The sequence below is a fragment of the Bufo bufo genome, chromosome 10 (assembly GCF_905171765.1).
Source record: "Bufo bufo chromosome 10, aBufBuf1.1, whole genome shotgun sequence".
NCBI classification, from domain to species: Eukaryota; Metazoa; Chordata; class Amphibia; order Anura; family Bufonidae; genus Bufo; species Bufo bufo.
In genome coordinates this window covers 33,598,606-33,616,630 of record NC_053398.1, presented here as the reverse complement: position 1 = coordinate 33,616,630, position 18,025 = coordinate 33,598,606, and the positions used below count along the sequence as shown (strand labels likewise).

Below are 18,025 nucleotides of genomic sequence, written 5' to 3'. Positions count from 1 at the left end.
TAGGAAGAAACATGAATCTGTCCATTTTTAATTAGATTATTATTTCTTTTCTCTATTTCTTGTAACCCCATTTCTCTCGATCCCGTACTTGGACTCGCATAAGGCTTTCTTTGGAAATAATCACACAAAATTTTCTTTATTTTTTTTGGGGAAGTTTTGTTTAGATGAAAATAAAAGTTCTATTTTAAACGAGGACTAAACAGGCCGTAAACAGAACTCTATAGTTTAGGGTATTTGATTCACGGTAATAATCGGTACAAATCTGCTGCGTTTCTTTATCAATGCATCTTGTCACCCCCCCCCCCCAACTCACATTTCTCTCGCTCTGTATTATTTGATTCTGCTGCCGTTACTAGGAACAGAGAGCGGGAACTATAACTGTCCTAGGTAAGATATATTAAAGCCGTCCGCGATTAGATCCTTGCTGCATTAGATGCCAGAGGCTAAATTCCGTATAATTGCACGTTTAGGTTGACGGAGAGGCATTAGAAGGCTTTAGTTTGCTTTTTCTTCTGTGGGATTAAAACGCAAATGCTATAATGCTGCTCTCACCCGTTAATTATGACAGGCGGATGACTTGATCCTCCCGAGGTGTATATAATGTGACTGCCCACATTGGGCTTTTAGGAATTCAAAGCCGCACGGGGATGAATTTCCAGCGTTTATTTTTATTTTTTTTATATATTTTCTTTTTTTTCCTGTGGTAACGTGGGAAAACGTGGATTTGCTGTGGGTTTGCCACCGATCTTACTCCATGTCCTCTGGTGGAAAGCTGCAACCTAAGGGTACTTTCACACTAGCGTTTCTTTTCTGGCACAGAGTTCCGTCCTAGGGGCTTCAATACCGGGAAAGAACTGATCAGTATTATCCCCATGCATTCTGAATGGAGATCAATCCTTTCAGGATGTCTTCAGTTCAGTCTTTTTGACTTTTCAGGACGGAGATCATACCGGTTTTATCTCTGTCCAAAATTCCGGAACACATGCCTTTTTTCCCCCATTGAAATGCATTAATGCGTGTTCCAACAAAATTGATCCGACATTGCGGTCTGCGCATGCTCAGACCGAAAAAAATATGAATAAAAATAAATGCCGCATCCATTTTTCCGGATGACACCGGAGAGACGGATCCGGCATTTCAATGCATTTGTCATACAGATCAGGATCCGGTGGGCAACTGTCTGCTGGAATCCTCTGCCGCAAGTGTGAAAGTAGCCTAAATTGACATGTTGCAGATTTAAAATTCACAACGCAGGTAAATTTTTTATTTTTTTTGTTTTTTTTACTGCAGCAGAAAATCCGCACAGATTATAAAGCAGTTACGAGGTTTCTCTAAGCAAAAAAACCTAAATTTGAAAAATGACTTCACCGATCCAGCACAGGTGGTCCCGCCGTCTGTTTGCAAGCAGACGGCCCGTGACCTCTGCAGCCAAGCAGTGATAACCGTACTACTGCCGTCATCGCTTAGTGATGGGAGCCATGAGGCCATTACAGCATCTGACCGCCCAGGCCACTAACTGGCTGCAGCAGTCACACGTGCTGGCTGCTTGGAAAAAAGCCAGGGGAGGAGCAGTGGCGTCATTATACAGTACATGACATGACTCCAATTGCTTCGCTACATTCACTTCAAGCTGGCAGCTCAGGGGTTGTGTCCCTTCTCTGGCAGCTCCCCATAACTGCTCAGGGGGTGTGCCCCCCCCCCCCCCCCTTCCCCTCTGCGTGACTAGACCTTTTCAAGCCCTTTCCGTTTGACCATCTTTGCTTGCCTTGTTGGATGTTGGGGTCCCCCTTTTAGCAGTGATGTCCAGCTCACAGTTTGAGAGAATAAGGCTTTGTTTTGGGGCAGTTGAAAAGACCCCCTGTAAGGTTGCATTCACACGACCCTAAGTGTTTTGCGGATACCTGCTCTATTTATTTGTTATTTTTTGCAGGATTGCGGGACGGAACAACGGATGCATCTTTTGCTGCCCCATTGAAATGAATAGGTCCACACCCGTTCCGCGAAAACGGATGCGGACCCAGATTTACGGTCGTGTGAATGCACCCTGTATAGAAAAATCTGTAGCCATTATAATAATTGGCCGCCTGTAATACGTAGGTTGGCGCTCGCTCCATTAGGACCTCTTTATTTGGGATAACAGCGGTCTGTCTAAAGTGAGATGGCTCTCTCCGCTTATGTGTTATTAGTTTGGTGCCATTAACGGCACAATCAGAAGAGGAAGGCTAACTAAACTGCTCTGTTAAAGGGATTGACCCCGGGGAGAGGGGGGGGTATTTTATTTTTAAGGGACAGATTTGCTTAAAATGATACCTCCATACTTACCAGCGTTGTAAATGTTACCCCTTTAAATGTCCAAATGTTATCCTGGTTACATTGTTATCCCCTATCCACAACTATTTGATTGGTGGGGGTCCTGCCTCTGGGACCCCCCCCCCCCCCCCTCCCCCCCACTGATCACAAACAACGAGAGCTCTCCCCCCTGAAATGAACAGAGCGGCCGTCCGGGCATGCGTGCGGCTGCTCCATTCATTTCTATGGGAAATCTATCTTGGAAACTCCCATAGAAGTGAATGGAGTGGCTGCACGCATGCCCGGACGGCCGCTCCATGCATGCGCATGAAGGTATGTATTTTGAGGTCTGGAAGATCCTTAAAAAAAAAACAAAAAAAAAAAAACAATGCTGCCCATGTGCATTCCTAGTAGAAATGCCTAATTTTGTCTGCAAAACGTACATGAATAGAACATATTCTGTAATTTGCGGGACGGACACACGGATGCCGATAGCACACAGATGACATGTCTGCATTTTTTTGCAGTCCCACATGGGTTCACGTGCAATCTGCAAAAAATGAGCATAGGACTTGGACCCAAAATACGCTCAAGTGCGTGAGGCCTTACGCTATGTAGACTTATCATTAGCAAATTGTAATAACTTCGTTTTTTCTCCCTCTTTCGTTAAATGCTTACAGGAGAGCGCACACGCTGACCGTCCTCTTCATCCTGACTTGCTCCTTGGTCTACGTCACGTTACTTGAAGAGACGCCACACGACACGGCCTACAATGCTAAAAGGTAATGTCCATGAGGCATCATAGTTGCTCATTTACTCTTTGACCTGTGCCTGTAGGGCGCTGCTCCAGCAATCCGAACCTCCATCAGGGTCACCCTCACTTTTGACGGTAGGTATACCTAGTTGTTTTAGCCGTCAAATAGCTGAACCCCGATGGACACTATTAATCGTATGGATTCGTCGGATGGAGGATCGGTTACTATATTGGATGCTGTGACATGAACCGAGCCTGAGGAGTGTCCTTTTGTGATGTCGAGTCTTAAAGGGGTTGTCTCGCCTCATACATTGGTGGTATATCGCCGTCGGTAGGTGCGGGTCCCATACCCATCTCTAGAACGGAGCCTGCAAAGTGAATGCGAGCGCACCGTCCAGGTGTGGCCACCCTCCATTCGTTTCAATCACAGTTCCGAAATTAGCCAAGAGCTGGCTTGTCTATCTTCAGCAGTCCTATAGAGGTGAAAGGAGCGTTGGCTACGCACTTTCCATTCTTTTCTATGGGATTTCGCTGGTACGGTTCACTGCTGATGGGACATTATATGAATGTTACCAGGTGGGGCAGGTCCTATCAGCGCTGACTGTACCAGACTGCGTGGGAAACATGCAGCTTTAATAAGGGGCGCCGCTATTTTCAGAAGTCTCATAGAAGTGAAAGGAGCGTTGGCTGCGCATGCGCGGCTCAGTTTCCATTCATTTCTATGGGACTTCTAAAAAAAACAGAGCCCCTTATCAAAGCTGCATGTTTCCCACGCAGTCTGGTACAGTCAGCCTGTGTAAGGACACGCCCCGCCGGTAACATTCATATAGTTACATAGTTGAGGGTACTTTCACACTAGCGTCTCTAGATTCGCCTGAACTACCTGCCGGATCCAGCAATCTGTATGCAAACGGATACCATCTATAGACTGATCCAGGTGTGGATCCGTTTCACAAATGTATTGCAATACCCGATTCGTCTCCTCAGTTGTCATCCGGAAAAACGGATCCGGTATTTCTTTTTTACATTTTTTAAAGGTCTGTGCATGCGCAGACCACAAAACCGTTTTTTCCGGAACACTTAGGGCAGGATCCGGCATTAATGCATTTTAATGTAGAATAATGCCGGATCCGGCATTCCGGCAAGTGTTCCAGAATTTTGGACGGAGAAAATACTGCAGCATTCTGCGGTATTTTCTCCGTCCAAAAATCGTACAGTGACTGGACTGAAGACAATCCTGATGCATCCTGAACGGATTGCTCTCCATTCAGAATGCATGGGGATAAAACTGATCAGTTTGTTTCCGGTATTGAGCCCCTAGGACGGAACTCGGTGCCGGAAAAGAAAAACGCAAGTGTGAAAGTAGCCTAATCCAGCTGAAAAAAAAGACCTAAATCCATTAAGTTCATCCAAGGGTCAGTTGTCTATTTTATTTCCCCGCCAACATCAATGAGCCTTGCCCAAGACCCCGACACCGGTTGACTGTCCTTTCTTGGACCACATTTGGTGGTCGGTAACCGCTGCATACCCCTGGATTAGAGGCGTCCTGATGGGCGTTTATCCTCCACCATTTGACCTTTGTAAAGTCGCCAAGATCCTCGCCCATTTTTCCTGCTTCCAGCCCTGACCACTTGCTGCTAATGTACCAGGCGCCATTGTCACAAGATCATCCGTGTCATCCACATCATGGTTTTTATGTTCTGGCTGATTTGGCGTCGTTGGCCTGCAATGGGAGGGATCAAAATAAAAATCTGAATAGAATTTCGAATCGCTTCAGAGAAGCGACGACTCAAGGACTTATTTATTCATGTTTATTTTTTCCATGCACTTACTCATGCTCGTAACAAGGGGTGGCGGTTTTTCTCGTTACCAGGCGGCTGCTATCTCAAGGGCACGGTCTGTTGTGGGATCTGACGATTTAGCGCAGAGCTCAGGGATTACCTTTTGTGTAACCTGTCAGGTAATTAAACCGGAATGTCACTAAGCCGGGCGCCGAGGTGACACCAGTCAGTCTGGAGAATTGTCTGGCACAGCTGCTGCGCCTAATGCGTCACCTTACAGGGGAGGATGCGCCACTTCACATGACATTGACGGGGTTGTGTCCCTTCAGCAAATGGCATTTATCATGTGGAGAAAGTTAATACCAGGCACTTACTAATGTATTGGGATTGTCTATATTGTCTCCTTCGCTGGCTGGATTAATTTCTCAATCACATTATACACTGCTTGTTTCTGGGGGGTTACGACCACCCTGTAATCCAGCAGCGGTGGTCGTGCTTGCACACTATAGGAAAAAGCTCCGGCCTCTCTATTGGCTGGGACTGTGGGAGCGCACATAGACATGCATGCGCAGCAGCTCCTGTCCTGGCCACCTTGTATAGGCGCTGCAGCGGTGGCGGTAACCCCTGGAAACGAGCAGTGGATAATGTGATGGAAAAATGAATCAAGCCAGCGAAGGAGGCAATATGGAGAATAGCAATACATTAGTAAGTGCCTTGTGTTTAAAGGGCATCTGTCAGCAGTTTTGTACCTATGACACTGGTTGACCTGTTACGTGTGCACTTGGCAGCTGAAGACATCTGTGTTGGTCCCATGTTCATATGTGGCCGCATTGCTGAGAAAAATGATGCTTTATTATATGCAAAAGAGCCGCTAGGAGCAACTGGGGCGTTACCATTACACCTAGAGGCTCTGCTCTCTCTGCAACTGCCGCACCCTCTGCACTTTTACAGGACGAGATGTGGTGATGCTTTCACTGCCGGGCCCTGCCAATCTGCTGAATGAGCTTACGCCAAGCTCAGAATCTGAATACAATCTAAGGCTACTTTCACATCTGCGTTTTTTTCTTTTTCTGGATCCGTCATGGGTCAGCAAAAACGCCTCAGTCTGGATAATACAACCGGCTGCATCCGTTCTGATCGGATCCGGTTGTATTATCTCCAAAATAGCCATGACTGATCCGTCTCTAAAACCACTGTAAGTCAATGGGGGACGGCTCCATTTTCTTTTGTATCGGAGAAAACGGATCCGTCACCATTGTGTTACATTGTGAGTCATGACGGATCCGTCTTACTCAGTTTCCAAGGATGCACTCAAAAACGCTGCTGGGAACGTAATGAAACAGAACGGAATACATTCTGGTGACTCCTGAGGTTGGGTCATCAATATCACATTGAAGACCACTAAATATGTGTCTACAAGCAGATCGTCATAACAGTGCAACGTATGGATTGACAGATTAGGCTACTTTCCCTTATAGGATCTCAATAGTGGGGGAAACGAGCTTCAGTTTTGTCCCCATTCATTGTCATTGGGGACAAAACTGAACTGATGTTGTGTCCCCAATGACAATGAATGGGGGCAAACCTGAAGCTCGTTTCCCCCACTATTGAGATCCTATAAGGGAAAGTAGCCTAATCTGTCAATCCATACGTTGCACTGTTATGACGATCTGCTTGTAGACACATATTTAGTGGTCTTCAAAAGGGTTGAGCAATGTGATGCTATTGATGACCCATCCTCAGGATAGGACATCAGTGTCTGATCTGTGGGGATCCAACTCCCACAACCCTCGCTGATCAGCTGTTTGAAGAGGTCACGCGCTCTTGCGAGAGCTGCTTCCTCCTTAACTGCGCGCCGCCTCCCTTGTAGCGCCAGTGCAACGTAATTACAGCTTCCTCTGCATTTCACTTGTATGGGACAGGACGCTGTAATTATATTGCCCCGCCGCTTCAATCTAAACGACTTGCAGGTAAACATTGAAGTGGACGCAATCGCATGAGCGACGTGCCCTCTTCAAACAGCTGGTGGGCGAGGGTGTCAGGAGTCCTATCCTCGCCGATCAAATTTTGATGACCTATGCTGGGGATAGGTCCCCCAGTATCATCACATTGCACAACCCCTATATGACATGGGTTCGTAATACTGCACTGCATATGACAATGAAAAACTGCTGACAGCGCTAGATACGCTTTGTGGAGCTTATATTATCCGGAGTGGTGTAAATATGAAGTTTTATTCTGCACGGCACTGCGAGTGTCCAGGAGGCAGAGCTTCACTATGAAGTGGTCTATGCATTGTGTTGCCTCACAGTCCATCCTCTGCTCTGGGTAATGGTTGTGGTGGTCTCCTGGTTGGACGCTACTGCCATTACTGAAATGGGGGCGGGCTGTGAAGCAGCTCAGTGCAGAGAGCACTTCACAGTGAAACTCCATTTCCAGGGCAATCACAGGAGCAGCACCCAGCAGAAAAAAAGCTGCATATTCACACTACTCCTAATAATAATAAAAGCTCAGCAAAATGTACATTTGTCCTGCTCTCTGTGGCTCCTGCCCAGTTGTCAGTAGGTTTGAATAGTCGAAACTGACACTCCCTTACAAATGATCTAGCCTAATGCAGTGCTTTACTCATTTGCTGGTGCATTTTCTCTCTCCTTGCTTGCTAGGTGGACAGGATCTTCCTCTGAGCCTGATCTCCACTCCACTCCACCTCATGTTGTTGGGTGAGAAACTGCAGCTGCATACCCACACCTTGCCATCCTCTGTTTCTGGTTTACTGTTTTGGAGGCTGGGGAGGCAATTGAACATTTACCAAAAGCTTGCTGTGAGGGAAAGGGGCACTACAGGCTGCTGGGAGGCAATGAAGACACTGTATAGGCCATCAATATCTGTTTAGAGAGTGCAGGTCTTGGGACCCTTGTCGAAAAGCTTTTTAAAGTGCCAACAGCCCCTTGTTTGGTTACATTTGTGCCATCTACTTGTATGTGGTCTACTAACTAGCGACGGTGCAGGGTATTGGAGCTTTAAGCCATTCAAGTGATTGGTTTCTGCAGCATCTATCCCAAATGGAGCAACACAGCCTTTTCACAAAAAATATTTTTCTGTAAAAATACATGCATTTCAGTAAACAAAATAAAATAATGCTTCCATAGTCATTGAATAAATGGTTTTGGGGACAGTTCCTTGGACTTTATCCTGCGGTTTACTCCTTGGTGCCCAGTACCATGCGCAGAGATGGTGAGCGCAGCTTTCCCCTTCGGTTATCACTATACCTGCCCCTCTCCTTTGTCCGTAGGCTATAAGATTTTGGACATCCTGCACCACAAATCAGTGTAAAACGTGTCCACTATAAATATACTTGTGACCTGAATTTGGATCTGGAGATTTCCTGTTTATTCCTTGCGTTCAGGGAACAGGAGGAAGTTTTGTCCTGTTGTCCTTGTCAACCCTTCCTGACCGGCTTCTTGCATCAGACAAGTTCACAAGTAGTATAAAAGTAAAAAGTGCATGTAATATTATCGGCAGAATCGCCCCTTTTTGAGATCGGGAGTACCCCTATAACGTGGGCCACTATTGAACACTTGGGCAGTTTTATGGTAGCCAGTTATTTGCTGACTCCCATAATGACATGACTTTTTTTCTCTTTGGTTAGATAACCCTTTAAAGTAAAAAAGTAACCTATTCTAATGCAGTTTCCGCCCCAGTGGCACAGCTCCCGCCCCTGCAGTTTCCGCCCCAGTGGCACAGTTTCCGCCCCAGTGGCACAGCTCCCGCCCCTTGCAGTTTCCGCCCCAGTGGCACAGCTCCCGCCCCTTGCAGTTTCCGCCCCAGTGGCACAGCTCCCGCCCCTTGCAGTTTCCGCCCCAGTGGCACAGCTCCCGCCCCTTGCAGTTTCCGCCCCAGTGGCACAGCTCCCGCCCCTTGCAGTTTCCGCCCCAGTGGCACAGCTCCCGCCCCTGCAGTTTCCGGTTCCTTCTCTTTCTGCACTACAGGTTCCATCTGTGGTGTTTCGGGCCTGTGTCGGACCAGAGGTCATCATGTTCTATTCCTGTTCATGCATCTGCTGCAGCCAATCGCTGTCGAGAACAGCACATGACCACTGAGCCTCTGCAGTGGCAAGCATTTCTTGCACACATGGCAACTGAGGCCAGTGATTGGCTGCAGCAGTCATGTAAATGGAAATAAGTCATTACTTATGGTCTGGTATGGACCTGAAACAGCAGGGATGGGAGCTGTAGTGCTGGAACAGCGGGACTTTCGAGTGACCTTTTTTTTTTTTTTTTTTTAATCACCCATGTGGGTGGTTATACTGTTATATATTTATATTTATATAGCCTGAAATGCTCATGTTTCTTCCCTTGTCGTTCCAGAGGAATTGTTGCCAGTATATTAGTTTTCCTATGTTTTGGAGTGACCCAAGCGAAAGATGGACCGTTTTCAAGACCCCATCCAGGTATATTGGTGTTTGCCGAGTTTCTTGCTGGATTGTGCAGCTGTCCCTGTGGCTCCATAAGGCAGAGCTTCATCGTGGGCAGTCTTAAAGGCGATTTACACCTTTTTGGGGGCAATATTTTTTTTATTGCATTGCACTCGTTTCGAGCTAAAAATCATGTTTTCAATTGGTCTTTATTAGAATTTTGATCCCCTGTCTCTGTGCAGCCTTGAGATTTTGTAGTAGCAGGCTCTGAATTTTCACTCTGCTCTGTGAGGCAGCTCACCTGATGGGCTCTTTATCTCTGCTCTCTGACTTTATGAACACTCATTATAGCTCAGTTCTTATTGTACTGATAAGAATGTGACCTTTTAGTAATTTTGAAATAATAGATACTAGTGTTAAGCGAGCATGCTCGGCTGAACTGCTGTTCGGCTCGGGCATCACTATGCTCGGCACATCGGAGTGCTCAGCCGAATACTGCGGATGCTCGAATACTATTTAATACAGTGAAAGTCTATAGGAGACCTGAGCATCAAACCAGGCACCCCCTGCTCTGAAGAGGAGAGGGTGTCTGGTTCACAAAAAAAGGTTAGAAATCGATGGAAACCCCATCAAAATGGTTTGTAAACAGCATTAAGAGGATGGCTGGATGCGTCTTGGACTCCTATTACCTATGACATACAATAGACAACCACACAAAGGCTATATGCCAAAAGCCAGGTATGTGCAAGCCAACAATCTATCCATGAGACAGATAACAGTCAACACACCTTACAATGGCAGCCTTGTGCACTATGAGACATTCCAAACCAGCTCTCATCTGAATGACCATGTGCATGGAAAATTCGTGATCTACACTACTCATAAACAGCGCCATCTATTGGTTTCATAGTCTTATGACAAGGACTATTAGTAAGTTGGGGCACCCTGCTCAACAGAGTCTACACACTGTGTAGCACTCAGCTTTTTGCATGGAAAATTCGCGATTAGAATATTTGCGATCTACACTACTCATGAACAGCGCCATCTATTGGATTCATAGTCTTGTCATAAGACTATGAAACCAATAGATGGCGCTGTTAATGAGTCATTACAAGCAGGGCAATAGTCCTCAGATCCACCCTAGCAAGCTTATATTACCGCAGATAAAGTGCTAGAAGATGTGTGAATGATGGCAGCAATCCGATATACACCTCAGTGTTAGCGCAGGCTATTATAGGCTGAGTGATACACGGTGTGTGGACTCTGTTGAGCAAGGTGCCCCACTTACTAGCGCCCCAACAAGATGAACAGTGCCATCTATTGGTTTCATAGTCTTATGACAAGACTATGAATCCAATAGATGGTGCTGTTCATGAGTAGTGTAGATCGCGAATTTGCCATGCAAATGGTTTTTCAGCTGAAAAAAAAGCCGGATTTTGCTCATTTGTATGCCTTTCCCATATGCCCATGTTTATGCAAATGAGTTTTTACATGACAAAACTGTATAGAAAGGTTATTGAATATTATGTTAGGACAATCAGAAAACATTGTCACCCAAATGATGATGATCTAGGTGCGCAGGTCCACCCAAGCCATCCAACAGATGTGAAGCAACCTTGAGGCTTACTGGCTCTCAGTCAGATGAGAGCTGGTTTGGAATGTCTCATAGTGCACAAGGCTGCTATTGTAAGGTATGCTGACTGTATCTGTCTCATGGATAGATTGATGGCTTCCACATACCCGGCTTTTTGCATATAGCCTTTGTGTGGTTGTCTATTGTATGTCATAGGTAATAGGAGTCCAAGACTCATCCAGCCATCCTCCTAATGCTGTTTACAAACCATTTTGATGGGGTTTTCATCAATTTCTAACCTTCTTTTTTTTTTTTTTTTTTTTAATATATGAACCAGACACCCTCTTCCGAGCAGGGGGTGCCTGGGGTTCTCCCATTGACTTCCATTATGCTCCAATTTTTAGCCCAAAATAAGTAAAATGCAATCATAAAAAAATGCCCCCGTAGGGCATTTTTAAAGGCATTCATAGCCTTTAAAACCATTTATTTATTTATATATTATTTTTTTTTGTCCCTCATGGACTCCTTATGGGTCCTGACTCTCCATAATCTCCTATAGGGGACATTACACATCCATACAACACAAATCCACAGTACGCTCATGTGAATGATGCCTTGTAGTCATGACTGGCAGGCTATAAATTGCTTCTTGCAGAACATTGTACACGTGTCATCCATGCATATACTGGCAGCATATTAATAGTGTCTGCATCGCTGTTTTGCAGCTTATTGGCGGTTCTGGCTGTGTGTCAGTGTGGTGTATGAGCTCTTCCTCATCTTCATACTCTTCCAGGTAAGGTTTGGAGCATATAGACCTTGGTTGAGTGTCGTTGATATATGGGTCCCATATATCTGCCCATTTTTTTTTTTTTTTTTTGGTTTAGTGATAAGTTGAAGGGAAACTGATGCCAGAATGATCCTATGGTTTTCTATGGAATCATTTCTGGCGTCCAGCACATCGGTCATAGCGGCAGATGTTTTCTTGGACTGGACAGCAGCATGCAGCTATATTTGGCTGTGGACGCTGGATCGGTGCACATAGATCTCATCTATCCAGCATAAGGCCGGTTTCACATGCACGTATTCACTCACTTCACGTGAGAACTGTATTTCCCCGACTGAACAATGCTTCTCTGAACTCGCAGCATCTTAATGATTTATGATACTGTGAATTCCTGTCTAAGGGCTAATGCGGATGGCTGTTGCCTGGCCGTTCTGTCCATTCGGGACCGTAATTTGCACCATCCGTGCAGCTGCCTCAAACCGATCCAAACCCATTCAACTTGAATGGGTCCATAATCTCCCCCCCCCCCCCCCCACCCCCCCCTTCCCGCACCACAAAAAAAATCAAATGGGTCTGCATCCGTGATGCGGTGCACAAACTGCCGGGGCCAGTATATTGCGGACCCGCTGTTTGCAGGCCTGGCCGTCTGCATGAGCCCGAACCATGAGTCTTCTGAACTGTAGGCACCGCATTATGCAAGTTCAATAGCCCCGCGGTCAGGAAGGAACACGCAGTAAAGTGAATGGGGCTGAGCTGCGATACCAAACCCAGCCGATATACAATGTACGGAGTTGTGCTTGGTGAACAGGACGAAGGCCACGGTTCTCACAGGAGCACCGCTGCCTTCTCAAACAGCGGGTCGGCAGGGATCCTGGGCATTGGACCCGCACCGATCAGATACTGATGATCTATCCAGAGGAATGGTCATCTGTATTTAAATCCCAGAAAACCCTTTTAATGTTACAGGAGCTATGTTCGCGTTGGGAAATTCGGCTCTCACATGGAGCTGGTTTCCCGGACGGAATACGCTTGTGTGAAACTGGCCTAAAATAATTAGCTAAACACAACTAATCTGTCATCCCAGCCTTAAAGGGGTTGTCTCACTTCAGCAAATGTCACTTATCATGTAGAAAAGGTTAATACAAGACACTTACTAATGTATTGTGAATGTCCATATTGCTTCCTTTATACACTGCTCGTATCCACCCTTAAATCCAGTATCGGTGGCCATGCTTGCAAACTGTAGGAAAAAGCGCTTGCCTATGTGCGTTCCTATGGTCACGGCCCCAGAAAAGCCGGTGCTTTTTTGTATAGTGTGCAAGCATGGCCACTGATGCTGGATTGAAGGGTGGAATAGAAAAATTACTCTAGCCGGCAAAGGAGGCCAAATGGACAATCACAATACATTAGTAAGAGCCTTATATTAACTTCCTCTACATAATAAATGCCACTTGCTGAAGTGACACAACCCCTGTAAAGGGTTTGTCCGGGATTTTGATATTAATGGCCGCCTTCTCAGGATAAGTCCTCGATATATGATTGGCAGTAGTGAAACTCCCTGCGATCAGATGTTTCGGAGGTCCTCCTGTGCTGGAACTACACAGCTCTGTCCATTGTGTGGTGGACGAAGCACTGTGGTTACCTTCTCCGTGGACCGAGTGCGTAGTTCTACTGCTGCTGGAGCTAATGTCAGAAGACACTGCTCTGATGTTGAAGGCCTATCCTGAACAACCCCTTTAATGTAGTGTGTTGTGTGCTGCAGATTTATTTTGGGTCTCCTTTTATATACAGTGCATTCGGAAAGTCTTCCGACCCTTTCACCTTCGTCACATTTTGTTGTGTTGCAGCCTTGTGTTAGAGGTTTTCCCCCCATCGTTCTGCACTGAATCCTCCATAATGACAAAGTGAAAAATCTTTCTAATTTATTGAAAAGGTAAAACTAAAATCTTTCATTGACTTAAGTATTCAGTCCCTTTACTTAGGCCTTAGTTTGAAGCATATTGGGCGTGATTACAGCCTCCAGTCTTCTTGGAGATGATGCCACGAGGTTTGCACACCTGGATTTTTGGATTTTCTGCCATTCTTAACTGCAGATCCTGTCAAGCTCTGTGAGGTTGGATGGGGGCCGTCAGCCTCTGGAACCCCCCCCCCTCCCCCCCCCCAGCATGGTGCCACCACAGTGCTTCACTGTAGGGACATTATTGGGCAGGTGATGAGCAGTGTCTGGTTTCCTCCAGACATGATGCTTTGAATTGAGGCCAAAAAGTTCAATCTTGGTTTCATCAGACCAGACAAGCTTGGTCCTCACAGTCTGAGGTTTATTTCTGGACACTCTGTCCTAAAGCTCAGATTGCTTTCTTCCATCTGCACCCAGGATATTTGGAGCTCAGCCAGAGTGACCATTGAGTTCTTGGTCACCTCTCTTACCAAGGCTCTTTTTTCCCTTTTCCCCCCCGATTTACTTAGTTTGATGGGGCGGCCGCTCTAGGAAGAATCCTGGTTGTTAACTTCTGTTTAAGAATTATGGAGGCCACTGTGTTCTTGGGAACTTTCAGGGCAGCAGACCTTTTTCTCCATATCTGTGCTTCCACACAATCCCGTCTCTGAGCTCTTCAGGCAGTTCTTTCCTCCTCATGGTTTGGATTTTGCACTGATGTGCATTGTCAGCTGTGAGACCTTATAAAGACGGGGCTGTGTTTTTTTTATTTAGTGTTCAGTCAACTGAATTTACCACAAGTGGCTTCCAGTCGAGGTGTAGAAGCATCTCAAACATGAAGAGAAATGGGAAACCCCCCAGAGCTAAATCTAAAGTGTCCATGCAAATTTTTTTTTTATTTTAGCCCAAGACCACAACATGTGACAAAAGTGAAAGGGTCTGAAGACTTTCCTAATGTACTGTATGTAGATGTATCTAGAATTTTATACGTTTCTGCTTATCTATAGAATTAAATCAGGATTTTTCATATCCTCATCTCATGTCCATGGCGAGTGAGCTGCAATACCTGCCACTACCTATGGTCAAACGTTGTGCGGTTTCTGAGAACCGCTAATGCTGTATCTCATACAGTTTCCATTGGTGCGTTTTTAAGAGCTGCTGTCATTCAGAATCCAGAATCTTTTTGCTATAACCACCCTACGTATGAACGTGAAAAGCCATGAAGAATGTTCTTCTGCCACAATTGATCATCTCTAAAAATGTCAATTTCATGCATGGGTTATACCATCCCTGGTTAGTGGTGGATTGAGGTCTGAATGAAGCTATTCACCGGTGACCGCAAACATTTTCTTTTACTTATATGGCATCAACATATTCTGCGGCGCTTTACAGTCATTATTATCTCTGTTCCCAGTGGGGCTCACAATCTAAGTTCCCCATCAGTATGTCTTTGGAGAGGAAACCCACACAAACACGGGGAGAACATACAAACTCCATGCAGATGTTGTCCTTGGTTGGATTTGAACTTAGGACCCCAGCGCTGCAAGGCACCAGTGCTAACCACTGAGCCCCCGTGCTGCTTTCCCCCAGCTCCCTCAATGCTATTTATGTTTGGGAAGAAGTGACTCTGAGCTCTATGACATTGTGTGTCTGGCAGCCCCGTGGATCCTTTTAAAATTGAGAAGAAATATTTAAAGGGGTTTTCTGGTTAGAAAAAGTTATCCCCCATCCACAGGGGCTAGGGGATAACTATTAGATCGGTGGGGATCCTAGTACTGGGACCCCTACTGATCATAAGAGCGGGGGCTTTATACCTCGTGGAGCCCCCTCTGAAATGGACGGATTGGCTGGTCAGAATGCACGCCACCGCTCCATTAATTTCTATGGGAATTCCGGAGATAGCAGAGTGCTGTACTCGCTCCATTCATTTCTATGGAAAGCATCAGAGATAGCAGAGTGCTGTACTCGCTCCATTCATTTCTATGGAAAGCATCAGAGATAGCAGAGTGCTGTACTCGCTCCATTCATTTCTATGGAAAGCATCAGAGATAGCAGAGTGCTGTACTCGCTCCATTCATTTCTATGGGAAGCATCAGAGATAGCAGAGTGCTGTACTCGCTCCATTCATTTCTATGGGAAGCATCAGAGATGATCGAGCGCTGTACCATTCACTTCTATGGAAGCGCCAGAGATGGCAAAACGCTGTACTTTCTCCATTAATTTCTATGGAAGCGCCAGAGATAGCAGAGCGCTGTACTCGCTCCATTCATTTCTATGGGAAGCGTCAGAGATGATCGAGCGCTGTACCATTCACTTCTATGGAAGCGCCAGAGATAGCAGAGCGATGCACTCGCTCCATTCATTTCTATGGGAGCATCGGAGATGCAGTATAGCACTCTATCTCCAGTTCACCCATAGAAATAAATATAGCGGCAGTACGCATTCCGACCAGCTGTTCTGGCCATTTCAGAGGTGGCTCCATTGGGTATGTGGGGCCCCCCCTGTTCTTGTGATCAGTGGGGGTTCCATTAGTAGGACCCACTATCATTCTTTGGCCCCTTTCACACGGGCGAGTATTCCGCGCAGATGCGATGCGGGAGGTGAACGCATTGCACCCGCACTGAATCTGGACCCATTCATTTCTATGGGGCTGTGCACACGAGCGGTGATTTTCACACATCACTTGTGTGTTGCGTGAAAATCGCAGCATGCTCCTCTTTGTGCGTTTTTCACGCAACGCAGGCCCCATAGTAGTGAATGGGGTTGCGTGAAAATCGCAAGCAAGTGCGGATGCGGTGCGATTTTCACGCATGGTTGCTAGGTGACAGTCTATAAACTGTATTATTTTCCCTTATAACATGGTTATAAAGGGAAAATAATAGCATTCTGAATACAGAATGCTTAGTAGGTGATCAATTGAGGGTTAAAAAAAAATAAAAAAATTAACTCACCTTCTCCTCTTGTTCGCGTAGTTCCCGGTCTCTTCTTTACTTCTCAAAAGATGAACTATCGGCTAAAGGACCTTTGGTGACGTCAGATCACATGCTCCAATCACATGGTCCATCACCGTGGTGATGTACCATGTGATTGGAGCATGTGATCTGACGTCACCAAAGGTCCTTTAGCCGATAGTTCATCTTTTGAGAAGTAAAGAAGAGACCGGGAACTACACGAACAAGAGGAGAAGGTGAGTTAATTTTTTTATTTTTTTTTAACCCTCAATTGATCACCTACTAAGCATTCTGTATTCAGAATGCTATTATTTTCCCTTTATAACCATGTTATAAGGGAAAATAATAAAATCTAAACACCTAACCCAAGCCCGAACTTCTGTGAAGAAGTTCGGGTTTGGGTACCAAACATGCGTGATTTTTTCTCACGCGAGTGCAAAACGCATTACAATGTTTTGTACTCGCGCGGAAAAATCGCGGGTGTTCCCGCAAAGCACCCGCACCTTTTCCCGCAACGCCCGTGTGAAAGAGGCCTTAGTTATCCCCTATCCTGTGGATAGGGGACGCCCTCTATCTAACCGGAATACCCCTTTAAGGCACCGTGGGCAGCTTTACTAATTTCACAGAGCTGAATTTGTCATTTTTACAGTTTTTGTTCACCGGGATACCTATGAGATACACTAACTCAATCAGATGCCCAGCTCTCCTGCGGAAAATAGCTGATTGCATCTTGTCATCTCACCAGTAGCCTGCAGGGTGAGGGGCATCAGATCCATTGAAACTGAGGCAACGCTTTGTCACAGAGAAGCTTTCTCGCTTGCGCTGTCTGAATACTTGTATAACTAATAGACTGCCTGATGGATTTAGTATTTTATGCCATTTCTGATTTTTGCAGACTGTGCACGACGGAAGACAATTCATGAAGTTTATTGACCCCAAATTGGGAGTTCCTCTGCCAGAGAGAGATTATGGCGGAAACTGCCTTATATACGATCCGAACAATAAAACTGATCCCTACCACAACCTCTGGGTAAGACTATTGTCACCTTAATCCACAAGCGTCACTAAGTTTTGGTAAAAACTTAAACTTTATATGTTGGAGACCTAAGAAAAGTTTTGTTCGGTGGGGTTCTGAACGCTGAGACCTCCACTGATCGCTAGAACGAGGAGAGAGAAGCGCTCACATATCGCGCTTTCTCCGGACTGCATCAAGACCCATAGACTTCTCATGAGCTCGTCTCCTGCAGTGAGGAGAGAGTGTGCGCTGTGTATGCTTCTGTCCTCTCGTTCTAGTGATCATGGTCAATCCCCACACTCCCCACCGATCGTTAGGACGAGGACAGAGAGAGCGCTATGTGATTGCTTCTCTCTCCTTGTTCTAGTGATCGGCGACAGTCTTCACACTCGGACCCCCACCGATCGCTAGGACGAGAAGAGAGAGCACTATGTGATTGCTTCTCTCTCCTTGTTCTAGTGATCGGCGACAGTCTTCACACTCGGACCCCCACCGATCGCTAGGACGAGGACAGAGAGCGCTATGTGA

General features: G+C 46.0%; 1 protein-coding gene across 1 annotated transcript in view; it reads left to right on the top strand.

The window, feature by feature from the left end:
• Window positions 1–18,025, top strand: part of PTDSS2 (phosphatidylserine synthase 2) — a 78,406-nt gene that overhangs the window by 36,545 nt on the left and 23,836 nt on the right. The window contains exons 2-5 of the mRNA XM_040409875.1: window positions 2,970–3,071; window positions 9,192–9,274; window positions 11,537–11,604; window positions 17,378–17,512. Of these exons, the coding sequence (XP_040265809.1) occupies window positions 2,970–3,071; window positions 9,192–9,274; window positions 11,537–11,604; window positions 17,378–17,512 (388 nt within the window). The remainder of the gene's footprint in view (window positions 1–2,969; window positions 3,072–9,191; window positions 9,275–11,536; window positions 11,605–17,377; window positions 17,513–18,025) is intronic.